Source organism: Syzygium oleosum, unplaced genomic scaffold, assembly GCF_021117445.2.
Source record: "Syzygium oleosum isolate NSW1041296 unplaced genomic scaffold, Sole_v2.1 Sole_v2.30, whole genome shotgun sequence".
NCBI lineage: Eukaryota > Viridiplantae > Streptophyta > Magnoliopsida > Myrtales > Myrtaceae > Syzygium > Syzygium oleosum.
Window position 1 is genome coordinate 3,225,630 of NW_026607514.1, and position 21,738 is coordinate 3,247,367.

The 21,738-nt window shown below is 42.3% G+C and overlaps 1 protein-coding gene across 1 annotated transcript in view; it reads right to left on the reverse strand.

The window, feature by feature from the left end:
- Positions 1–20,072: 20,072 nt before the first annotated feature.
- The window catches only part of LOC115677549 (uncharacterized), a 35,634-nt gene continuing 33,968 nt past the window's right edge, over positions 20,073–21,738 (reverse strand). Inside the window, exon 5 of the mRNA XM_056303989.1 lies at positions 20,073–20,507. Within this exon, the coding sequence (XP_056159964.1) occupies positions 20,073–20,507 (435 nt within the window). The remainder of the gene's footprint in view (positions 20,508–21,738) is intronic.

Below are 21,738 nucleotides of genomic sequence, written 5' to 3' on the forward strand. Positions count from 1 at the left end.
CTGTGTGGGCCGAATCTGGGGTAATGTTCTTCATGAAAGTTGTTCAAAACATATTGAAGTATAACATGATTTAATTTGGGAATTTTTGGAAGTCATTTGAGGCCATTCGGAAGTCCATCTTTGGACCAAAGTTTGTCTGCCGAAAATACTGTTCCTCCGACCTTTGGGTCTGTTCGAATTTTTATAAATTTTTCCAGACCTATTTTCTAAATACTTCCTCACAAAACTTGTTGGGGACGTTTGTGGCTATTACATATAAAATTTCAAGGCTTTCTAAGGAGATTTGGTTACTGCTTAAAATGCATTTTGAAAGTCGGATGGCCAGTCCGAATGAAATATTTTATGTCCGACTTTGGATGACAAAAAGAGGTGGTTCTAGAGAGAACTGGGTTTTGTGTTCTGCATGAAAAATGTTCATCATGATGTTTTCTAGGACATATCAGAAATTCATAATTTTTGAAGTTGAATTACTATTTATTTTAAAAGGAATTCCAGAACTGTGCACTGGCCTAGATTTGCTCCGAATCTGTGTATTCGATTTTCCCTTGTTCCTTGTGGCTGAGTTGTGGTGCTTGGTGGCTGAGTTGAATGTTGGGATGTGTGGATTTATGCCATTGAGTGTATAGCTTGAATTGTGGTTTGAAAAGTGTTGGAATGATTGGGTGATATGGTTGAGCTACATTGCTGCCCTTGTGAATGGATTGGTTGGGCTGAATTGTTGATTTGGAATTGAGCATGTTAGTGTGTGATTAGGGCATGTGGATGTTGTGTGAAGGGAATGAGATATGTATCGTGTATGATCGATAGGCCCTGAGGCCTGTTGACGCGGGGAAAGGCATGAAATTAAATGAGGATGTACGTTTGATCCTATAATCCTTGAGGCGTGTTTACGCGAGGAATTGGATTTGTCTTGAGGCATGTTACGCGAGACAATGCCCGGATAAACCAGAGGACCGCTGACTTGATGCATCTTTACACAAGTCGTGCCGTGGACTTGATGCGTCTTTACGTGAGTCGTGCCGTAGACTTGATGCGTGTTATGCGAGTCGTACGATGAGGTGGGCCTGAGGCGTGTTACGCGGGTCGGTATTGATCGAAGTGGACACATGTGTGTGTCGGAAGTTGAAAGATGTGAGTATGTGTAGAGTTTGAGATTGGAATAGGTTGGAATGTTATTATGAATGCATGTGTAGGAAATTGGTTGTATCTTGGAGTGCATGTACAATGAGAAGTTGGTTATGTTATTGCGATCCAACTAACGTGCAGGGTTATATAGCATCGAGGTAAGACTAGAGAGTGCCTTTGAATGTTATTGCATGTGATTGAATGTGTTGAGTGTTATTCTATTCGTCTGGAGGTACGTGTTAGCCTAGGTAGGGTTTAGGGTGTTGCTTATTGAGACTCGTTCTCATGGTTATTATATAACCATTTCAGATCCTCGACCTCGACCATGAGCAATCCACCAAAGCATTTTGGGATGCCGAGGCATACTGAGCACTCGGTGATGGAATACCCCGTAGGAAATGGGGAGGCCTTTATTAAGCATATGTGTAAAGCTGAATGTTGTAAATGTGATATTGTATGAAGTACATTGTTGAATGTTCTAGTATCTTTTCTACTACCCTTGGTCTTTAATCTTGTCTGGTTGTTATAATTGCTTCCGCGTGCGTTCTATGCTTGAAGTTTCGTTTGGGTCGGCGACGAGTCCTGGGACGTCGCATTCGAAATACGACCACGGAGGGATGTCGCAGGCTCAGTGGGGTCCGGGGCGTGACAAAAAGGCAATTTATGTTGCTTTGAATAACGACAAGTTTCACAATTGACTCGAATCAAGAGAAAAATCGGCATTCAAATTATGCAACACATTATCTAAGGAGTGGCCCATGCGTAAATGCCAGAGTTGTGAAGTAGCCACGTTATCCGTCCTTGCGACTAAAGCCTCACTCGGAAAATGTTCCACATAGAGACCTTGCTATGATTGGCCTTTACCAATCATCCTCTCTACGAGTCTGTCCTAAACCACTACCTTTTGATCGGAAAAAATAACATTGCAGTTCAATTCTTTAGTAAGTTTACGAACATATAAGAGATTTGAAGAAAAACTTCGTACAAATAACACGTCACAAGCAGTAGAAAATAAATTAATAGTGACCTGTCCTTTAACCAGGACTTGAGTTCCATTGGCCATAGTATTGGGACCATGAGAACCCTCAGAATTGACATGAAAATAAGATATTTCATAAGAGGTGCTGCACATATGATCAGTAGCACTCGAATCAACAATAAAAGAATTTTTGGAAAACAAAGTTGTGACATTCTAAAATTCAAGCCATTTTCGAGACTTATGAAATGATTATCTTATTGATGCACTTTAGTTAAATCTCACTCGGAATTGATTACTCTTGAAAAGACTAACTATTAGGGAATAGCTAGCCAGGAATTAAGTACATGGACCTAAGAACTTGGCTGTGGATCGACATTTCGACCATAAGGATTGACGAGAAGATATTTTGGGCCATTATAGACCGATCCAAGGATGGCTACGAAATGATTCGCAAATGATATACAATTGGATCGCGGGTGATTCCCCTTGACCATTGCATGAATTTCAAATGATCCTAAACCTAATCCGAACGATCACGTCGATTAGAACTAGTGATTGACCCTCGCAATTACATGACAACCGAGGTCGCCATGGCTCGAATAAACTTAGATGTGGCTCGATATCAAATCGGCCATGAGTCGATACGCGTAACTCCTAAAAGCCGCCTGTTAGTTTGAGACATACAAAAGTTGCATTTAATCAAATTTGACCATTACTTGGAATCCGGACTTGGGAATCGAATTTCTCGAAAGCCACAACTAATTCATTGGATGACGTCACATTTGGCGTGGCCAACCTTAGGGCCACTCGGATTTGTCGGAAAAGTGAAATCTGGATCGGGAGTGGAAAATGACCATTTTGCCTCTAGGATTATTTGAGTTCATTTGAAAAGTGCAAGGGCATTTTGATAAAGTTACTGCCCCCATGCTGGCCGAAAATATTGGACCATAATGCCCCTCTCTCCTCTTGCTCATTTCCTTTTTTGCCCTTGGATATTTGTTGACTTTCTTCTAGAAGCTTTAATGTGAGCCATTGGATCTTTGATTAGATTGACTAGTTAATCCTAGCCTTTGGTTCACCCACTCAAGTCACTCAACTCACCATCTCTCTCTCTCTCTCTCTCTCTCTCTCTCTCTCTCTCCCCTTCATTCCCTCCACCATTCGATAGTGTTAGTGATCTGCCCTAGGAATCAATCAAGGTTGATACTCTAATATTAGTTGTGGATTAGGTTGTGTCGAAAAACTGACCTTCACTATACTTAGGTAGTCATAATGTCTTGCTAGAGACTGCTTATGACTTGTGGGCCAAAAAGGATTTTGAGCACACTGCTAATGTTTAGTGAACCTACAGGGTCGCACACAATAGCGAACTGAGTTAATATTTTCTGTGCGCCGGGATCTACTTACAATAAGAAGTAGATTTTAATTTATTCTCTATTCAACTTATCTACGCGGTCGTGCACGTAATGAGATAACGATTAAACGTACAATTGAAGGTGGACAGTTTGGCGGGCCCAAATCGCCCGGCACCACTTCTTTTAATTCGTGTAGATAATGAGGATATACATATATATAGCGTGTGGGTGACAAAAAAACCCTAAGAGAAAAAAAAACGCCTTTAAGAGAATACGAAGAGAATCGTTCTCTGTTTAGTGATGTTTGAGAGAGTCTCGAAGATCAAAGGTGATCAGGAAAAGGAAGTCCAAGATCTTTAGCTAGCACTTGGATCGTTGGAGACTTCCGTTCGTGTGTGTGGATACCGGTAGAGGCGCAACACTTGGAACGCTAATCCAGACACAATCGATTATCAATTTACCTTCGATCTGTAAAAAGGTACGTGTCGAACTTCTGTTTAGATTTCAATATACGCATGGATCCTATCTAGGGTTTCGATTTATAGATTCCGCTGCATTTTTAGCACTAGAGGAACCCTATAGTGGTATCAGAGCTACTTGCGCTATATTGAAATTGAATAGGAAACCCTAATTGTTGATACATATGATGTATGCCTGAATTGATTCTAAATTAGGGTTAGATGAATTAGGAATATGAATTGATATGATCAATTCGAGTAATTTCACATTGAAACGAATTTGAATTCCTGCAATAATGTGGATTAATGTGATTGATCCAAAGGCGTTACAGAATTACGAATTCCGTTTAGGGTATTGCGATGGAACAAAGCAGGACAGCCTTAGAGATGGTTTAATTGAAATTGCCCGCCCTAGCAGGGACGGTTCAAGGGGACGAATAGAATCCTGACAAAACAGACTTGAGAATTCTACCCTAGCAGCGAGACCACCGCAAGGGGCTCTGCCCCTTGACCTCGCGAGGGGCGCTGTCCCTCAACCCCGCGAGGGGGCGCAGCCCCCTTGACCCCTGCATGGAATTGTTCGTTCCCATATGATTGATGTACTTTTGTTATGATAAGTGATGCTTCGTTTGTGTTCATAACATACATACATTTATCACTAAATAAACATTTATAGTCCCTAATAAAATTAAGTAATAATATGATGCCTTTCCAATCATACACCTATTAAGACTTGAATCGTTAAAAGATGGATCTGCCAAAGCTGGGTGTCTTTAACTATTTGAGTAAAATAGGATGGATAATGGTTATCCATAGGTCAAGATTGGTTTACTTAACGAGGCTATCAAAACAGTTTTGAGCCTCGAGGCATAGTGTTTAGGGATAAGATATGAGATGTCAACCCCAACAACCAAGAGTTGTATTCGATACAATTGACAAAGAGTTGTCTACCTAAATAACTTAGTCTTGAGCGGTAAGCCAAAGTTTACTCGAGTCTTGGTAAAATATGGATCTTGGTCCACTATACTTATTGGAACACATGTTATAAAAGTATAGTGGGAGTTTATTATAAATAATATTAATGAATAATTCACTTTGCATATTTGTTGTAGATAATGGCAAATAGTTCTGCATCAAACTTTTCACTGTGATCTGTCCTTGAGAAGGACAAATTGAATGGTTCAAACTTCTTGGACTGGTATAGAAGCTTGAGAATTGTTCTCAAGCAGGAGAAAAAGGATTATGTCTTGGAGAAACCACTTCCCCAGAAAGCACCTCCTTCGAACGCTCCCCATGTTGAAAGGAATGCTTATCAGAAGCATAAAGATGATGCATTGGATGCATCATGTCTAATGTTAGCTACCATGAACTCAGACCTTCAGAAGCAGTTTGAGAACGTAGATGCCTATGATATGATCATGAACCTGAAAAATTTGTTTCAGGAGCAGGCACGCACTGAAAGGTACCAGACGGTAAAGACCTTAATTGAGTACAAGCTAGCAAGTGGGAGCTCAGTTAGTCTACATGTCATAAAGATGATATGTTATATTGAAAACCTGGAGCGACTAGGCTCTCCCATTAGCCAAGAGTTGGCTACTGACATTATTCTTCAGTCATTGCCTCAAGATTATGACACGTTTGTTATGAACTATAACATGCATAATATGAATAAGTCTTTGACTGAACTGCATGGGATGCTCAAAACTGCTGAGCAGAATATCAAGAAGGACCCTACCCCTAATGTTCTCATGGTTCAAAAGGGGAAAGGCTTTAAGAAGCCAGGTAAGGTCAAGGGTAAGGGCAAGGGCACCAAGCCTAAACCCAAATCCAAGACCAAACTGGGTCCGACTGCTGATGCTGTATGCTTCCATTGTGGCGAGAATGGACATTGGAAGAGGAATTGCAAGAAATATTTGGAGGATATGAAGAAAAAGGGAAGTGAGACTTCCGATTTAGGTATTTATGTTACAGAAGTAAATGTTACTACTAGTTATACTTCATGGGTATTAGATACCGGTTGTGGTACTCACATTTGTATGAATGTGCAGGGACTAAAACGAAGTAAAACACTTACAAAAGGTGAAGTGGAACTACGTGTTGGAAATGGAGTAAGAGTTGCTGCATTAGCCGTAGGAACATATGATGTAGCTTTACCTTCTGGTATGATTTTAGAACTGAATAATTGCTACTACGTACCTACTATACGCAGGAATATTATTTCTGTTTCTTGTTTGGACAAGGAAGGTTTCTATTTTGATATAAAGAACAATAGTTGTTTATTTTATATTAATGAAATGTTTTATGGTAGCGCCCATATTGTGGATGGGATATATGTTCTAAATCTTGATGTGCCAATCTATAATATAAATACAAAATTGTTTAAATCTAATGATTTGAATCCAACCTACCTATGGCATTATTGATTAGGCCACATAAACGAAAAAAGAATTCACAAGCTTCATAGCGATGGACTATTACATTCATTTGATTTTGAATCATTTGATATGTGTGAATCTTGTTTAGTTGGAAAATTGACAAAAGCTCCTTTTACTAATCAAAGTGAGAGGACAAAAGAATTATTGGCCGTTATACATACTAATGTGTGTGGACCACTAAGTTCTACAGCTAGAGGAGGTTATCAGTACTTCATTACATTTACTGATGATTTAAGTAGATATGGATATGTTTACTTGATGAAACATAAATCCGACTCCTTTGAAAAGTTCAAGGAATTTCAGAATGAAGTACAGAATCAACTTGGCAAGAGTATCAAGGCTCTTTGATCTGATCGAGGAGGAGAATATTTAAGCCAAGAGTTCAATGACCATCTCAAAGAGTGTGGAATTGTTTCACAGCTCTCTCCACCTGGAACACCACAGTGGAATGGTGTCTCTAAGAGGAGAAATCGAACTTTGTTAGACATGGTTTGATCAATGATGAGTCATTCAGATCTTCCATTATCTTTCTGGGGATATGCACTCGAGACAGCTGCGTTTACACTAAATAGAAGTCCATCAAAAGCTGTAGAGAAGACACCATATGAGATGTGGACAGGAAAAGTTCCTAGTATGTCTTTTCTAAAGATTTGGGATTGCGAAGCTTATGTAAAACGTTTACTTTTTTATAAGCTTGGACCCAAATCTGATAAATGCTTCTTTGTGGGATATCCTAAAGAAACGAAAGGATATTACTTTTACAATTCATCAGGGAACAAAGTGTTTGTTGCTCGAAATGGTGTCTTTTTAGAGAAAGAGTTTCTTACTAAAGGAACCAGTGGGAGTAAGGTAAACCTCGAAGAAGTTATTGTGCCACAAGAGAGTGTTCCAGTTCATGAGGAACCTCAATTAGATTTACAAAGAGTTGTAGAGTCTACTTTAGTGGCACCTATAGTTCGTAGGTATGAAAGAACACATCGTGAGCCTATGAAATATGGTTTTCACGTGACAGAACATCGTCATCTATTGTTAATAGAAAATGACGAACCTACGACCTATATAGAAGCTATGATGGGCCCAGACTCCGATAAATGGCTTCAGGCCATGAAATCCGAAATGGACTCAATGTATCAAAACAAAGTTTGGACTTTGATTGATCCACCCGAAGATGTCAAACCTATAGGGTGCAAATGGGTTTTCAAGAAGAAAACTGATATGGATGGAAAGGTTCATATCTATAAAGCACGGCTAGTAGCTAAAGGTTTCAAACAAACTCATGGGATTGACTATGACAACACCTTTTCACCAGTGGCCATGCTTAAGTCCATTCGGATTATCCTAGTATTTGCTGCATATTATGACTATGAGATATGGCAAATGGATGTAAAGACAGCTTTCCTTAACGGAAAACTAGAGGAGGATGTGTATATGACACAACCTGCAGGCTTTACATCACCAGATAACACTAGGAAGATATGCAAGCTTCAACGTTCTATTTATGGATTGAAGCAGGCATCACGGAGCTGGAATATTCGTTTCGATGAAACTGTTAAAGAGTTTGGCTTCATCATAAAGAAAGAAGAAGCTTGTGTATACAAGAAGTCTAGTGGGAGTGCAATTGTGTTTTTAGTGTTGTATGTGGATGGCATACTACTCATTGGAAACGGCATTCCTATGCTTCAGTCAGTTAAGACATCGATAGGAAAATTTTTCTCCATGAAGGACATGGGAGAGGCAAACTATATCTTGGGGATCAGGATCTATAGAGATAGATCTAAGAGACTTATTGGACTGAGTCAAAGTACAGATATTGACAAAGTCATCAATAGGTTTAATATGCAAGACTCCAAGAAAGGTTTTCTCCCGATGACACAAGGCATAAGTCTTAGCAAGACTTAGTGTCCTTCGACACAATATGAGCGATACCGCATGAGTAGGATTCCTTATGCATCAGCTGTGGGATCCATCATGTATGCTATATTATGCACTCATCCTGATGTTGCTTAGGCATTGAGCATGACAAGTAGATACCAGTCAGATCCAGGGGAACCTCACTGGATTACTGTAAAAAATATACTTAAGTACTTGAGAAGAACTAAGGATTTATTCTTAGTCTATGGAGGGGAGGAATAGATCACTGTAAGTGGTTACACTGATGCTAGTTTCCAAATCGACAAAGACGGCCTTCGATCGCAGTCAGGTTTTATTTTTTGCACGAATGGTGGAGCGGTGTACTGGAAGAGTTCCAAGCAGGACACTCTTGCAGATTCTACGACAGAAGCTGAGTATATTGCTGCTTCAGAAGCATCAAAGGAAGCTGTTTGGATTCAAAAATTCATAGAAGAACTGGGAATCAGTCCCACTAGTTCGAATCCAACGTACCTCTATTGAGATAGCAATGGGGCCATAGCTTTGGCTAAAGAGCCTAGGTCTCACTAGAAGACCAAATACATACTCAGAAAGTATTATCTAATTCGAGAATTCATTGAAAGAGGTGATGTCAAGATCTGCAAAGTTACAACGGAGTTGAATACAGCTGATCCGTTGACGAAGGCTCTTCCACAACCTAAGCATGAGCGTCATTGTAACGCTTTAGGCCTTAGACACATTAGTGATTGGTCTTGATGTGAGTGGAAGTATATGTGATGTACATTTTCATTGTTCATTAATAAAATATATATTATATTTTATTTCAATTTAATTTGAGTATATAATTGAATGCGAAATCTTTATCCCCTGAATATTGAATATCCTTAATAGATAATCAAATATGTGAGTTGATCGTGAAACTCTATTAATAGAGTGGATATTAATATTCTAAATGTCCCTAGTCAATTGCCATTGTGCATTGGGACGCCAATGGTATTTGAGACTAGCATGTGAGTCAACTGATGATCAAGTTTCACGGGTCATGAATATAGAGATATAAAGTTGATCACATGGAATACATGTTGGAGAACATTGTACTGGACAGACCCACCATGAGAATACTGTAGGATTGTTATATAATGTCATCAGTGTTTCTCATCACAGCTACAGATTATGGTCCTTTGACCTGAGTCTGCCATGGTTTCCTAGACGTGAATTGGCATGCTTTAACATTACCAAACGTCAGCCGTAACAGGTGATTTTAAAGGTAATGGCTGGGCATGTCATGAATCGTGCTGAGTGATGTGAGTAGACAATATGAGATTTGTACCTCTCATATAACAAGGGTATGATATCCTGGCCTCCCGTGGAGTTGAGACTGTGAAATGCATGGCTATGCTTAAGTGAGTTGAAGAGTCAACTACATGCTTTGACAGTCTAGCTGCGGTATCGGGAAAATGAGTTTGAGCTATATAAGGATGACACTTGTCCTGCCTTATGCTTAACTCGGAAATCAAGTGACAAAGGAACTTAGTTTATATGATTGGTTCTAGTGCAAGTGGGAGATTGTTAGTGATCTGCCCTAGGAATCAATCAAGGTTGATACTCTAATATTATTTGTGGATTAGGTTGTGTCGGAAAACCGACCTTCACTATACTTAGGTAGTCATAATGTCTTGCTAGAGACCGCTTATGACTTGTGGGCCAAAAAGGGTTTTGAGCACATTGCTAATGTTTAGTGAACCTACAGGGTCGCACACAATAGTGAACTGAGTTAATATTTTCTGTGCCCCGGGATCTACTTACAATAAGAAGTAGATTTTAATTTATTCTCTATTCAACTTATCTACACGGTCGTGCACGTTATGAGATAACGATTAAACATACAATTGAAGGTGGACAGTTTGGCGGGCCCAAATCGCCCGGCCCCGCTTCTTTTAATTCAGGTAGATAATGAGGATATATATATATAGCGTGTGGGTGACAAAAAAAACCCTAAGAGAAAAAAAAACGCCTCTAAGAGAATACGAAGAGAATCGTTCTTTGTTCAGCGATCTTTGAGAGAGTCTCGATGATCAAAGGCGATCAGGAAAAAGAAGTCCAAGATCTTTAGCTAGCACTTGGATCGTTGGAGACTTCCGTTCGTGTGTGTAGATACCGATAGAGGCGCAACACTTGGGGCGCTAATCCAGACACAATCGATTGTCAATTTACCTTCGATCTGCAAAAAAGTACATGTCGAACTTCTGTTTAGATTTCAATATACGCATGGATCCTATCTAGGGTTTTGATTTATAGATTCCTCTGCGTTTTTAGCACTAGAGGAACCCTACAGATAGACCATCTCCCCCCTCCTCTCTTCACTTTTAGCGACCACTCCTCCCTTCCAGCCTAACTAGCAACTTCGCTCGCCTCCCTCAGCCACTATCTGACCGCTGTATGCGCCGTCGTCTGCCCGCCTAATCGCCGGAGCCACCGTCGGCCGCTGTTACTGCTCTCGCGTCACACCACCGCCATTCTCTCCCATTCTCACCCTCATCTCCCTCATTCTCAACTAGCTTCATCCCTTACCGTCACCACCACGCTATGCCCGTCCCAGCTGTGGTCCGTCAGTGACTAGCGCCGCCGCCGAGCCACTTGTATGTCTACCAGAGCTGCTACTGCTAGGCATGACTTATGCTGCCCTTCTTACTTGGTCTTGCTTGCTTAGGGTTTGAGTAAGTGGCTTCCTAACCCTTGACTAGGCTAAGGAGTTACTAATGGACATGTCAAGGGTTGATTCATGGCTATTGATAGTTAGTTTAGTGGTTAGATAAGCTTGAATTGGTGAATGGTTCATGTTGGTTGATTCTCGGATTCGTTGTTGCTATGCATCTGTGTTTTGCTATTTTTGTGAAGATCTTTGTGGGCCGAATCTGAGGTGGTATTCTTCATGAAAGTTTACCCTAACAATGAAGTATGTCATATATTAAATCTGAAATTTTTGGATATCATTTTGGGGTATTCGGGAGTCCATCTTCGGACCGTCACGACTCTACCGGATTTACTGTTCACTCGACTGGCGTGTCTTTCTGAATTTTTATAAAATTTTTCAGACCTTTTTTCAAAAAACTTCCTTCATGAAAGTTGTCAAGGACACTTGTGTCTATGACATATAAAAATTTCAAGGTTTTACAAGGAGATTTGCGTACTGATTAAAAGGGATTTCTAAGGCCTAACTGTCTGCCCCGGTGGGCAAATTTTCGATCTGACTTTCGTTGTGAGCTGAACATGAATGGTGTGGCAATTGGCTAATCGAAAGATGAGAAATTGATTTGAGTGTTTAATACCCGTATGCTCACATAATACCCTGAGGCGTGTTACGCGGGATTAAGATGAGAATTGATTGAGTGATTGAATGCCCGTATGATCACATAATACCCTAAGGCGTGTTACACTGGGTTATAACCTGTCTTGATGCATTTTACGCAAGACGATGTCTGATTTATCGGATGCCCGGGAGACCCGGATGCCAATCACGGTGGAGGCCGAATTGATGTTTCTCATGGAATGCCGTCTTGATGTGTGTGATGTGGGACGATGCCGTCGCTAACGTAGCGGGACAATGCACGGTTACACCGGAATCCCAATGACCTAATGCGTTTTATGTGGGTTTGGGGAGCCCGATAACCTGATGCATTTTACGCGAGTTCGAGGAGCCCGAGGGGACGCTAATAATTTGGACCTTGTGAGTGTGGTATGCATTGCGGTATGCTATGTAAGATTATTATTGGGCATGTCCGGATTATTAAGTGTGCTATGGATGTGCTTGCCCCGATTTGGGTTGTTATGTGCAATGAATGGTTGCCAAGTTGTGGCTGTATGCTAACGTGCAAGGCTTATGTGTGTGCCAAGGCGAGGTAAGGATGCCTCCGATTATTGTGGCACGTTGTGTGATAAACCTTGTATGCTCTGAACTGTCCTACGGTACGCGTTAGCCTAAGCTAGGCTTACGTAGTGACTTATTGAGATTTATTCTCATTGTTGAATTATCAACATTTCAGAACCCCAAGCCCCATGATGTTTTGGAAGATCCGGAGCCGCCGCCAGGGTACCATGGGGATTAAAGATAGGTCTCGTCTCTCGTCTTTTGGGTACCTCTTTTGGTAGAGAAGCTAGGCTAACCAACCACAGATCCTTTTTGTTGTGTGTGGTGCCTAGATAGTGGCCTCTAGTAAGGCTTGTACGTTATGCAATTGTATTTTGTAAGTAGCGCTTTGTTTATAAAAGTGTTTTTGTGGATGTGATTACATTATCTCTTTACTATCCCATTTAATTGATGTTGTATGGGGAGCTGGATTTGCTTCTGCATGTGTGGCTCTTTGGTTGTTCGTTTGGGTCGGCGACGAATCCTGGAATGTCGCATTCTTAACGACCGTGGTGGGATGACGCATGCCTGTGGGGATCGGGGCGTGACATCTCCGTCTAAATTGGTATCAAAGCGAGGTCATCTCGATCCAAGTTAGCTAGAGCCTGGAGTGATAAGGAATGTTGACCTTTGGGATAGTTAGTTAGGGAGCCTTTGCTAAATGCATGTATAAGTTGTGTTATGAATATTCAATGGGTATATGTTTGTGATCGTTGGATGATTCTATGCTATAACATTCGAAATGCAGGTGCGGCAGGACTTGAGGTAAGTGCACGACCCTATTGGTTATGACCTTGTGCTGCTTGTGAATGATTGCCTGCTTTGTGAATTATTATTATGACTGCCTAGGACTATAAACTTGAATAGTTAGCCTAGGTCTCTAATTCCTGGATGGAATTATAGCAGGTAGGTGAGTGGTGAGAACCTTGTAAGAATGAGCAACCGAGGAAGACGGATAAAAGGCCAATTGGGTCCGCGAGCTAGAGTTGCAGAGGATCGCAGAGTGGATGGGATATTGAGGGCATTTGAGGAGGTTGGAATTTTAATGGGTAGACAAACCCAAGAGCGAGCTACTACTGCTACTGCTACTGCAAAGGCTGCTGTTGCCGCCGCCAACGGGGCTAATGGAAATAACGGAAATAATGGGAACCCTGGAAACAATGGGAATAATGGAAATTGCCAGATGCATCAGTTGGTGGAAGATTTTTTTAAAGCTAAAGCCTCTAAAGTTTGACAAGAAATGTGATCCCGAGGCTGCTTCCCTCTGGGTCGAAGAGTTGGAAAAAGCGTTTACGTTGCTAGGGTGCAAAGAAGATAAAAAAAGTGACCCTGGCGATGTATCAACTTCAGGGGAATGCAAATAACTGGTCGAAGGCCACCCGGGGTAGAGTTTTTCTTACTGGCACGGCCTAGAATTGGATTGCTTTTACAGAGGCCTTCAATGGAAAGTATTTCTCGGAAAATGCCCGGGAGCAAAAGATGGCTGAATTCTTGAGGCTTCGTCAAGGTTAAATGACTGTGGACCAATATGAGGCAAAGTTTGCAAGGCTGTCCAAATTTGCACCGAAGATGGTAGAGGACCCATTGGATAGAGCCCGGAGGTTCCGAGATGGGCTGAAGCCGGACCTCCGTAGTCAACTGATACCGTTGAATCTGAAGGATTATAACGAGATGTACGAATGGGCTCAAGCGGTGGAATGAGATATGATGGAGAGAGCTGCCACTTCTGGATCGCGGTACGCCCTGGCTAGGGATAACCGCCATTTTGGAAAGAAACCTATGGCGGGAAATAGGCGCTTTGTCCCTCCCGTCAGAAAGAATATTGGGAAGCCGACTCATTACTCAAATGTTGCATGTCGGAGTTGTGGGGGTAGACACGGAAATGGACCTTGCCCGAGTAGGGGTGGAGCATGCTTTGGATGCTATGGACGAGGTCACCAAGTGAGGAACTACCCTAATCGACAGGCTGGGCCGCCTGTGCAGTCGCAATCGCCCCAAAATAGAAACCAGATTGGAGCTGCTCAGCCAGCTAATCAGAATAGGCCACCAGCCCAAGGAAGAGTGTATGCTATGGCGAGAAGGGAAGCTGAGGACGCGCCTGCCGTGGTCACAGGTACGATCTCTCTCTATGATCATACTGCATATGCTTTGTTTGATCCGGGGGTGTCGCACTCGTTTGTATCTGAGCAATTCGTTAGATTGTCTAGAATTAAACCGAAACCGCTAGAAGTTATGTTGTTTGTTACTACTCCGTTGAATGATAAGGTGCTGATTTCGTTAGGATGAGCTGTAAGATTGTTGTTGCTGATAGGGAGAATTTGATTAATCTGGCTATCTTGACTATGTTTGATTTCGATGTTATTATTGGTATGGATTAGTTGGTTAGACAAAGGGCTGTGATGGATTGTAGTAGCATGGTGATTCAATTTAATCCGATTGATCATCCTAGTTATGAATTTGTGGGAAACCGAGGAGGAACCTCGATCCCCTGGATTTCGTCGCTTGAGGTGACTAAGTTGTTAGATGAATGATGTCAAGGTTACTTAGCAATTGTAGTTGATTCTTCGATTGATGAGCCGAGGCTAAAGGTGTGACGCCCCGACCTCGGGGTCATTAACGTGATGTCCTGTTCATTATTATCTTTCTTTACACAAGCGGAAGCATATATCGGGACAATCACATTTTAAACAAACAACGGGATTCTGAAAAACAACATCATGAGCAAACTTTATGTTCACAGTGCATGCAAACATATTTTAACAAGCCCTTCGGGCCATGGCAAATAACACATTTTTTTTCATAGCCGATTACAAATAGCAAAACTTGACTTGGGTTATCCTATACCCACTATAGCTTCTCGCTCCTCGCTTCTTCACCTCCACCCCGATCCCGTCCGCCTGGCCATCTCACATCCCACCCGTGGCTTTATCCCGGAGCCGGCCCACCCACACCGCCAAAGCACCGTTAAACCTACGCACGGATGAGGCACCAAGTCCGTTAGGCCCTCATCGAATCGTCACAAGCATCGTGATTCGACAATAGGCACGGTCTTCTCTGACATCTATCACGGTGAGCACTTCGGCTCTCTGCTCCACGGGATTGCCAACGCGGGTTGGGGGAGATGCCGTCCTACGGACCTGAAAAAGGGGAAACAACAGGGGATGAGTCGGGGAGACTCAGCAAGTAAACCTACTAATATCAAGCGAGGACGAGGGGATCGCCATTAGCACAAGTCAGCCGTTACCGCACCCGCATCAATGGCAGATCAATAGCAAAGTTTATACAAGAGAACATCAAGCATGGCTATAACATGTGCACCTTGCCATCCAAGTCTCGGTTCTATCTCCAAAACAAACGTCAAACATGAAACATGATTAAATCGAGAAATGAACCAATCACAATTAAACAAATGACCGAGAAATGGTCCAAGCAAACCGTATCACAACATATCACAACTTCCTTTCCCGATATTAGGAAGTTTACTTACTCTTAACGAAACCAGAACTAGAGAGTAGAAAATGGATAGGAAAGACGACGGCCTTGGGATCTCGGCAACTCACGGTGTCGACCCTTTTTTTTCTTTCCCATGACTTTCTCTCTCTCGGTTTTCTCTCTCTCTCTTTCTCTTTCTCTCTCTATTTCGGCTCTTTCTCTCTTGGCCGAATGGCCTCTCTCTCTCTCTCTCTCTCTCTCCCTCACGGCTATTCTCTCTCTCTCTCTCTCCTTTTTGGCCGAATGGCCTTTCTTTCTATTTATAGAGAGACAAACTTGGGGCCAAAGCTTGGATGAGGTAGGCGCACGTGTCGTCGGGGAGGTGAGGTAAGCGCGCGTGTCATCCAAGCATTAATAGCCTAAGCCAAAAATCATGAAGAAGATGACTAATTATGTCTTCCTCTCTCTCTCCTCAAGCTTGGCCGTGACCCTCTCTCTCTCTCCCCCCTCCTTGCCATGGCTTCCTCTCCCTTTCTTGGTCAATACTTGATGGCCAAGACTTCAATTAATGGCTTCATAATGGCTTGTTGAAAATAAGGCCAAGCAATAAATGAGAGTAATGATGAAGATGATAAGGTTTGACTTAGTCAAACTTTCTAGGGTTTTCTCCAATCAAAGTATAAAATATCTCATTTGAAAGCTCAGAACGTGTACTTTAAATCACCAGAAGACACCAAGTCCAAATTCCAACGTTCTCATATAGAAATTGATAAATCTTTGAAATCTGACAAAACCGGACAACTTTGCACTGTTCACGAAATCGGACTTGAAAACATAATAAATGGACTCCGAAAATTCTCAAATTTGAATATGTCATAAAAAAGACCTTAAAAAACATTTTTCATGAGAACACGAAATCTGAATCTCTCTGTAGACACCATTTTTAGTAGCTCAAAAACAGACTAAAAACAGTTCACTGGAACAGCATTCTAGTTTCTTAAAGTAAGCTCTGTCTAGAATTCAAATCATCTCGGAAAATTCCCAAATTTATACATGTTATAGAAAAGGACGTTCTCAACAACTTTTGTGAAGGAAACTTTTCCAAATTCGGCCCAGAAAAGCTTGTAGAAAATAAATACGGTGTGAACATCACCGAAATACCCATTCTGGACAGTTTCACACGGTCCAAAAATGAGGCCATCGTACCATACATATAAACTCCAAAAATTATGAAATTAAAGTATGTAAAACTTCAAGATGTTTGGAACAATTTTCAAGAAGGAAGTATTCTAAAATTCGGATCACAAAAGTCTCCTCAAAAATAACAAAACGAAGGGGTACAAAGGATCCGAAATAGGGTTTTCCAAAACAAGAGAAAACAATTTAGTTCTGATTGGAAAACCATCAAACTTAAACCATAGCCATTTCCCAGGGACTGAAATTGAGGATATTACAATTTACCTGCGGTTTCCCAGGCCCAAAAATCGGGATGTGACAAAAGGACATAGCCGTGGTGTGCAATTTCCCCGATGTCTTTCCTGAGGAGTTGCTGGGATTGCCACCTAAAAGAGAAGTGGTATTCGTAATTGAGTTGGCACCTGGGACGGAGCCAATATCTAGAGCGCCCTACAGAATGGCATTGTTAGAGTTGAAAGAATTGAAGGTTCATATGCAAGAACTACTAAATAAGGGATTTATTCGTCCAAGTGCATCGCCGTGGAGAGCACCAGTGTTCTTTGTGAGGAAAAATGATGGGTCATTGCGCTTATACATTGACTATTGGCAGTTGAATCAAGTGACCGTTAAGAATAAGTATCCACTACCAAGGATAGATGACCTATTCGATCAGTTACAAGGGGCATCGGTGTTCTCTAAGATCGACTTAAGGACTGGTTACCATCAATTGAGAATCAAGAAGGAGGATATACCGAAAACGGCGTTTCGAACGAGATATGGGCATTATGAGTTTACTGTTATGCCGTTTAGATTGACTAATGCCCCAGCCGCCTTTATGGACTTAATGAATCGGGTGTTTAAGGAATTCTTGGATCAGTTTGTCATTGTGTTCATTGACGACATCTTGGTGTATTCAAAGAGCCCGGAGGAACATAAGCAACATCTAAGAATGGTTCTATAGACCTTAAGAGAATACGCACTTTATGCCAAGTTTAGTAAGTGCGAGTTCTGGTTGAATCGAGTGTCATTTCTTGGACATGTGATCTCCGGAGATGGGATTTCAGTGGATCCAACTAAGATCGAAGCAGTCACGAATTGGTTGAGGCCTACAACAGTGACAGAGGTTCAAAGCTTTCTAGGACTTGCGGGCTATTATAGAAGATTCGTGGAAAGGTTCTCTGCAATAGCCACTCCTTTGACACGTCTACTAAAGAAGGAAACAAGATTCGCATGGACAAACAAGTGTGAAAAGAGTTTTCAAGAGCTGAAGCATAAGTTGACTACCGCAACAGTGTTGACGATACCATCAGGTCCCGGAGGATATAAGATCTACAGTGATGTGTCGCTAAAGGGATTGGGATGTATTCTAATGCAACATGGGAGAGTGGTTTTATATGCATCGTGACAATTAAGGCCTCACGAGCTGAACCACCCGATGCATGATTTGGATCTTACAGCTATCAACTTTGCGTTGAAAATTTGGAGTCAATATCTTTATGGGGAAAGGTTTTAAATCTACGCGGACCATCAGAGTTTAAAGTACTTGTTTTTTTCAAAAGGAGCTAAATATGAGATAACACCGTTGGATGGAACTCCTTAAGGATTACGACTGTGACATCTTGTACCACCCTGGGAAGGCTAACAAAGTGGTGGATGCACTTATTTGGAAATCGAGCATCGCGCATATGATGGTTAAAGAGTGGACTCTGCTAGAAGGACTACGGGATTTGGAATTTAAGTTTGAGGTAGAACATCTCTCGAGTCTGTTGACTACTTTGAGGATTGAACCGGAGATTCAGGCGAGGATTAAGGTATTGCAATCTACGGACCCTGAGGTGCAAAAGATTTTGAGCATGGATGCGACTAAGAGAAAAACTGACTTTCAAGTCTCCGAAGACGGAATCTTAAAGTTTCATGGGCGACTGTGCGTGCCAAATGATGCGGAGCTTAAGGAGGAATTCTTAGTAGAAGCTTATCGCAGTAACTACAATATTCATCCAGGCAGTACTAAGATATATCAGAATTTGCGTCAATATTACTGGTGGAACGGAATAAAAGTGGACGTAGCCAAGCACGTGGCAAAGTGCCTAACGTGTCAACAAGTGAAGGCGCAACATTGCAAGCATGGTGGATTGTTACGATCATTGGAAATCCCCGAATGAAATGGGAGCATTTCACCATGGACTTCGTCATGGGTTTACCAAGGAGTCAGAGAGGCCACGACTTAATTTGGGTTATCGTAGACAGATTAACTAAGTCGGCACACTATCTGGCAGTGCAAAAGGACTTCGCAATGGATAGGTACACCAAGTTGTATATGTGACAAATAGTCCATCTCCATAGAGTGCTAGTGACGATTACGTCAAACAGAGACCCTAAGTTTATAGCCACGTTTTGGAAAAGTCTTCAGACGGCTATGGGAATGAAGCTGAAGTATATCACAATCTATCATCCGCAGACGGATGGTCAGTCTGAGAGGACGATTCAGACACTAGCGAACATGTTACGAGCCTGCATGATAGATTTCAAAGGAGGATGGGAAGAACAGTTGTATTTGATCGAGTTTGCCTATAACAACAGCTATCCGCAGAGTATCAGAATGGCACCATTTGAAACATTGTATGGCAGAGCTTGCAGAACTCCAGTTTGTTGGGATGAAGTTGGGGAACGAAGCATAACGGGTCCAGAGCTAGTACAGCAATCATTTGAGGCAGTTAAGATCATTCGAGACAGGCTTAAGACCGCTCAGAGTCGTCAAAAGAATTATACGGATCGGAGACGTAGAACTTTAGAATTTCAAGTGGGAGATCATATCTTCCTTAAGGTGTCACCAATGTGAGCAATGTCTCGATTTGGAAAGAAAGGAAAGTTGAGTCCAAGGTACGTAGGTTCGTTTGAAATTTTAGAAAAGATTGGGACTCTGGCTTATCGACTTGCCTTGTCACGCTCCGAACCCCATCGAGCCCGCGACATACCTCTATGGTCGAATATCGCGACGTCCCAGGATGTTGCCGACCCCACACAATCAAAGATAAAGCACTAGCGGAAGCAACAAACACCCAGACAATAATCAGAAAGGGGTAATAGGGAGAATATACATTCATTACCGAGTCAAATTTATACAATACACACCATTTACAATACACATAATATACATGCACACCGGCTTCTAAAGTTTACACCACCGATATCAAAAAGGACCAGTAGTCTGGGTATGCTCTATTCCAAAAATGGGACATTTCAAAAAGGGTTTACCCTACCCCTAAACTAACCCCTACACCCTCTAGACGGCGTCCACTCTGAGTCGGTTTCTCCAGAACCCGAATCCGAATCCCCCTAAGCCACCCGATCCTCTGAAGACTCCGAATCAGCCTCGATCTCAATCCGGTTGTCTTCATCCCCCGTCTCTAACGGAACCTCAATTCGTTCATCTTCTTCTGACTCCTCATATAGTTCTTCCTCTGGCTCTTCTTCTGATTCCTTCTCAGGCTCCTCTTCGGGCTCTTCTTCTTCGAGTTCCTCCTCTAGCATTGCACCTAAATCTATATCCATCAGGTCGAACCCTGCTTGTGACTCTTCCGGCTCTAGATCAGGCTCAGCCACTGAAGGTTCGGGTGCTGCAGGTGCAGGTTGATGTCCTGACTGTGCGAGACTAGTCTCATGGCTAGTCATCTTACTATCAGGAGGGGGTATAGCTGACGGATCCCAGTCTCCTACTCCATCAAAAGGGACATCAAAGCCTCGAACAAGACCGAACTCGTCCAGACCATCCTGGAAACACAGGCGGTATAAGTGTGGGCTTGCTAAAGGGGTTGTCCTCTATCTACCCAGACTACGGTGGTATGCTTGATCCAGGCCATATTATCATCTATCGGGTACTCTACCACGTCATGAACGGTGTGCATCGGTATGCCAAAACGCTGAGGTGGTGGCGGTGGGAGATTCATGGTCCAGGTCGGGGTTCTGAAATGGTTTGGTTAAACAACCATGAGACACGTCTCAGCAAGTAAACACCCTAAATCCCACCTAGGCTAACACGTACCTCCAGACAAGTCCAAACACAATCACACTCAACAACCACATAACAGGCACACAATTGCACTTACCTGGGCTTTTAATGCGTACAATCTGCACGTTAGTTTCAATTACATAAATTCCCAACTACATGCACATTCCAAATTAATTTCATGCCCAAAACACAAGTCGAACATATGGCATTTCCAATTCCGCGTTTCACACACTCGTTCATGCCTCACCACACTATTTTCATTAAACTTGCCTACGACCCGCGCAATTACGCCTCAGGTCCATCTTAAATCCACGGTTCACAGACGAGCGTCTCAAATTCGCAATACTCCTTAGCCCGCGTTACAGTACATGCCTCAGGCTATGTCTCTTGCCCGCATTACAGTACACGCCTCAAGCTCAACATCCTCCACCTACGGCACAACCCGCGTTAACGAACACGCCTCAGGTTGGCGGTCTTCCGGTAATACCGGGCATCGTCCCGCGTTAAAGTACACGCCTCAGGATGGCTCAATTCCCCGCGTTACCTTACATGCCTCAGGGACTTTCGTGACTACACGCACGACATATCACATAAATTTTTCATCCATCCACACGCTCAAACATCATACGAACCTCACGCATTTCACATGCTCAATTGACACACAAATAAGCCCAATTTCCAGCCAATCCAATTCAGCCCATGCACATAGAAGCGGGTCCACATTTCAACTAATTGTTCCACAATTTAACGATCATGCAAGGTCGCCATTAGACCCACAATCACAGCCACTATTATGAGCATCAAATCAATATATTCATGTCTATTTCAAGCCACAATAACCACACAAACCAGCCACGGTACCACGTATCAAACCGACACGTTTAGTCCCCAAATCGAACCATGCACTCATAATTTCAAACCACGATTTCTAGCAACCAATTTAGCAACAAATCAGCCCCGAAACCATCACAATTTCACTCACAAATCAACCAA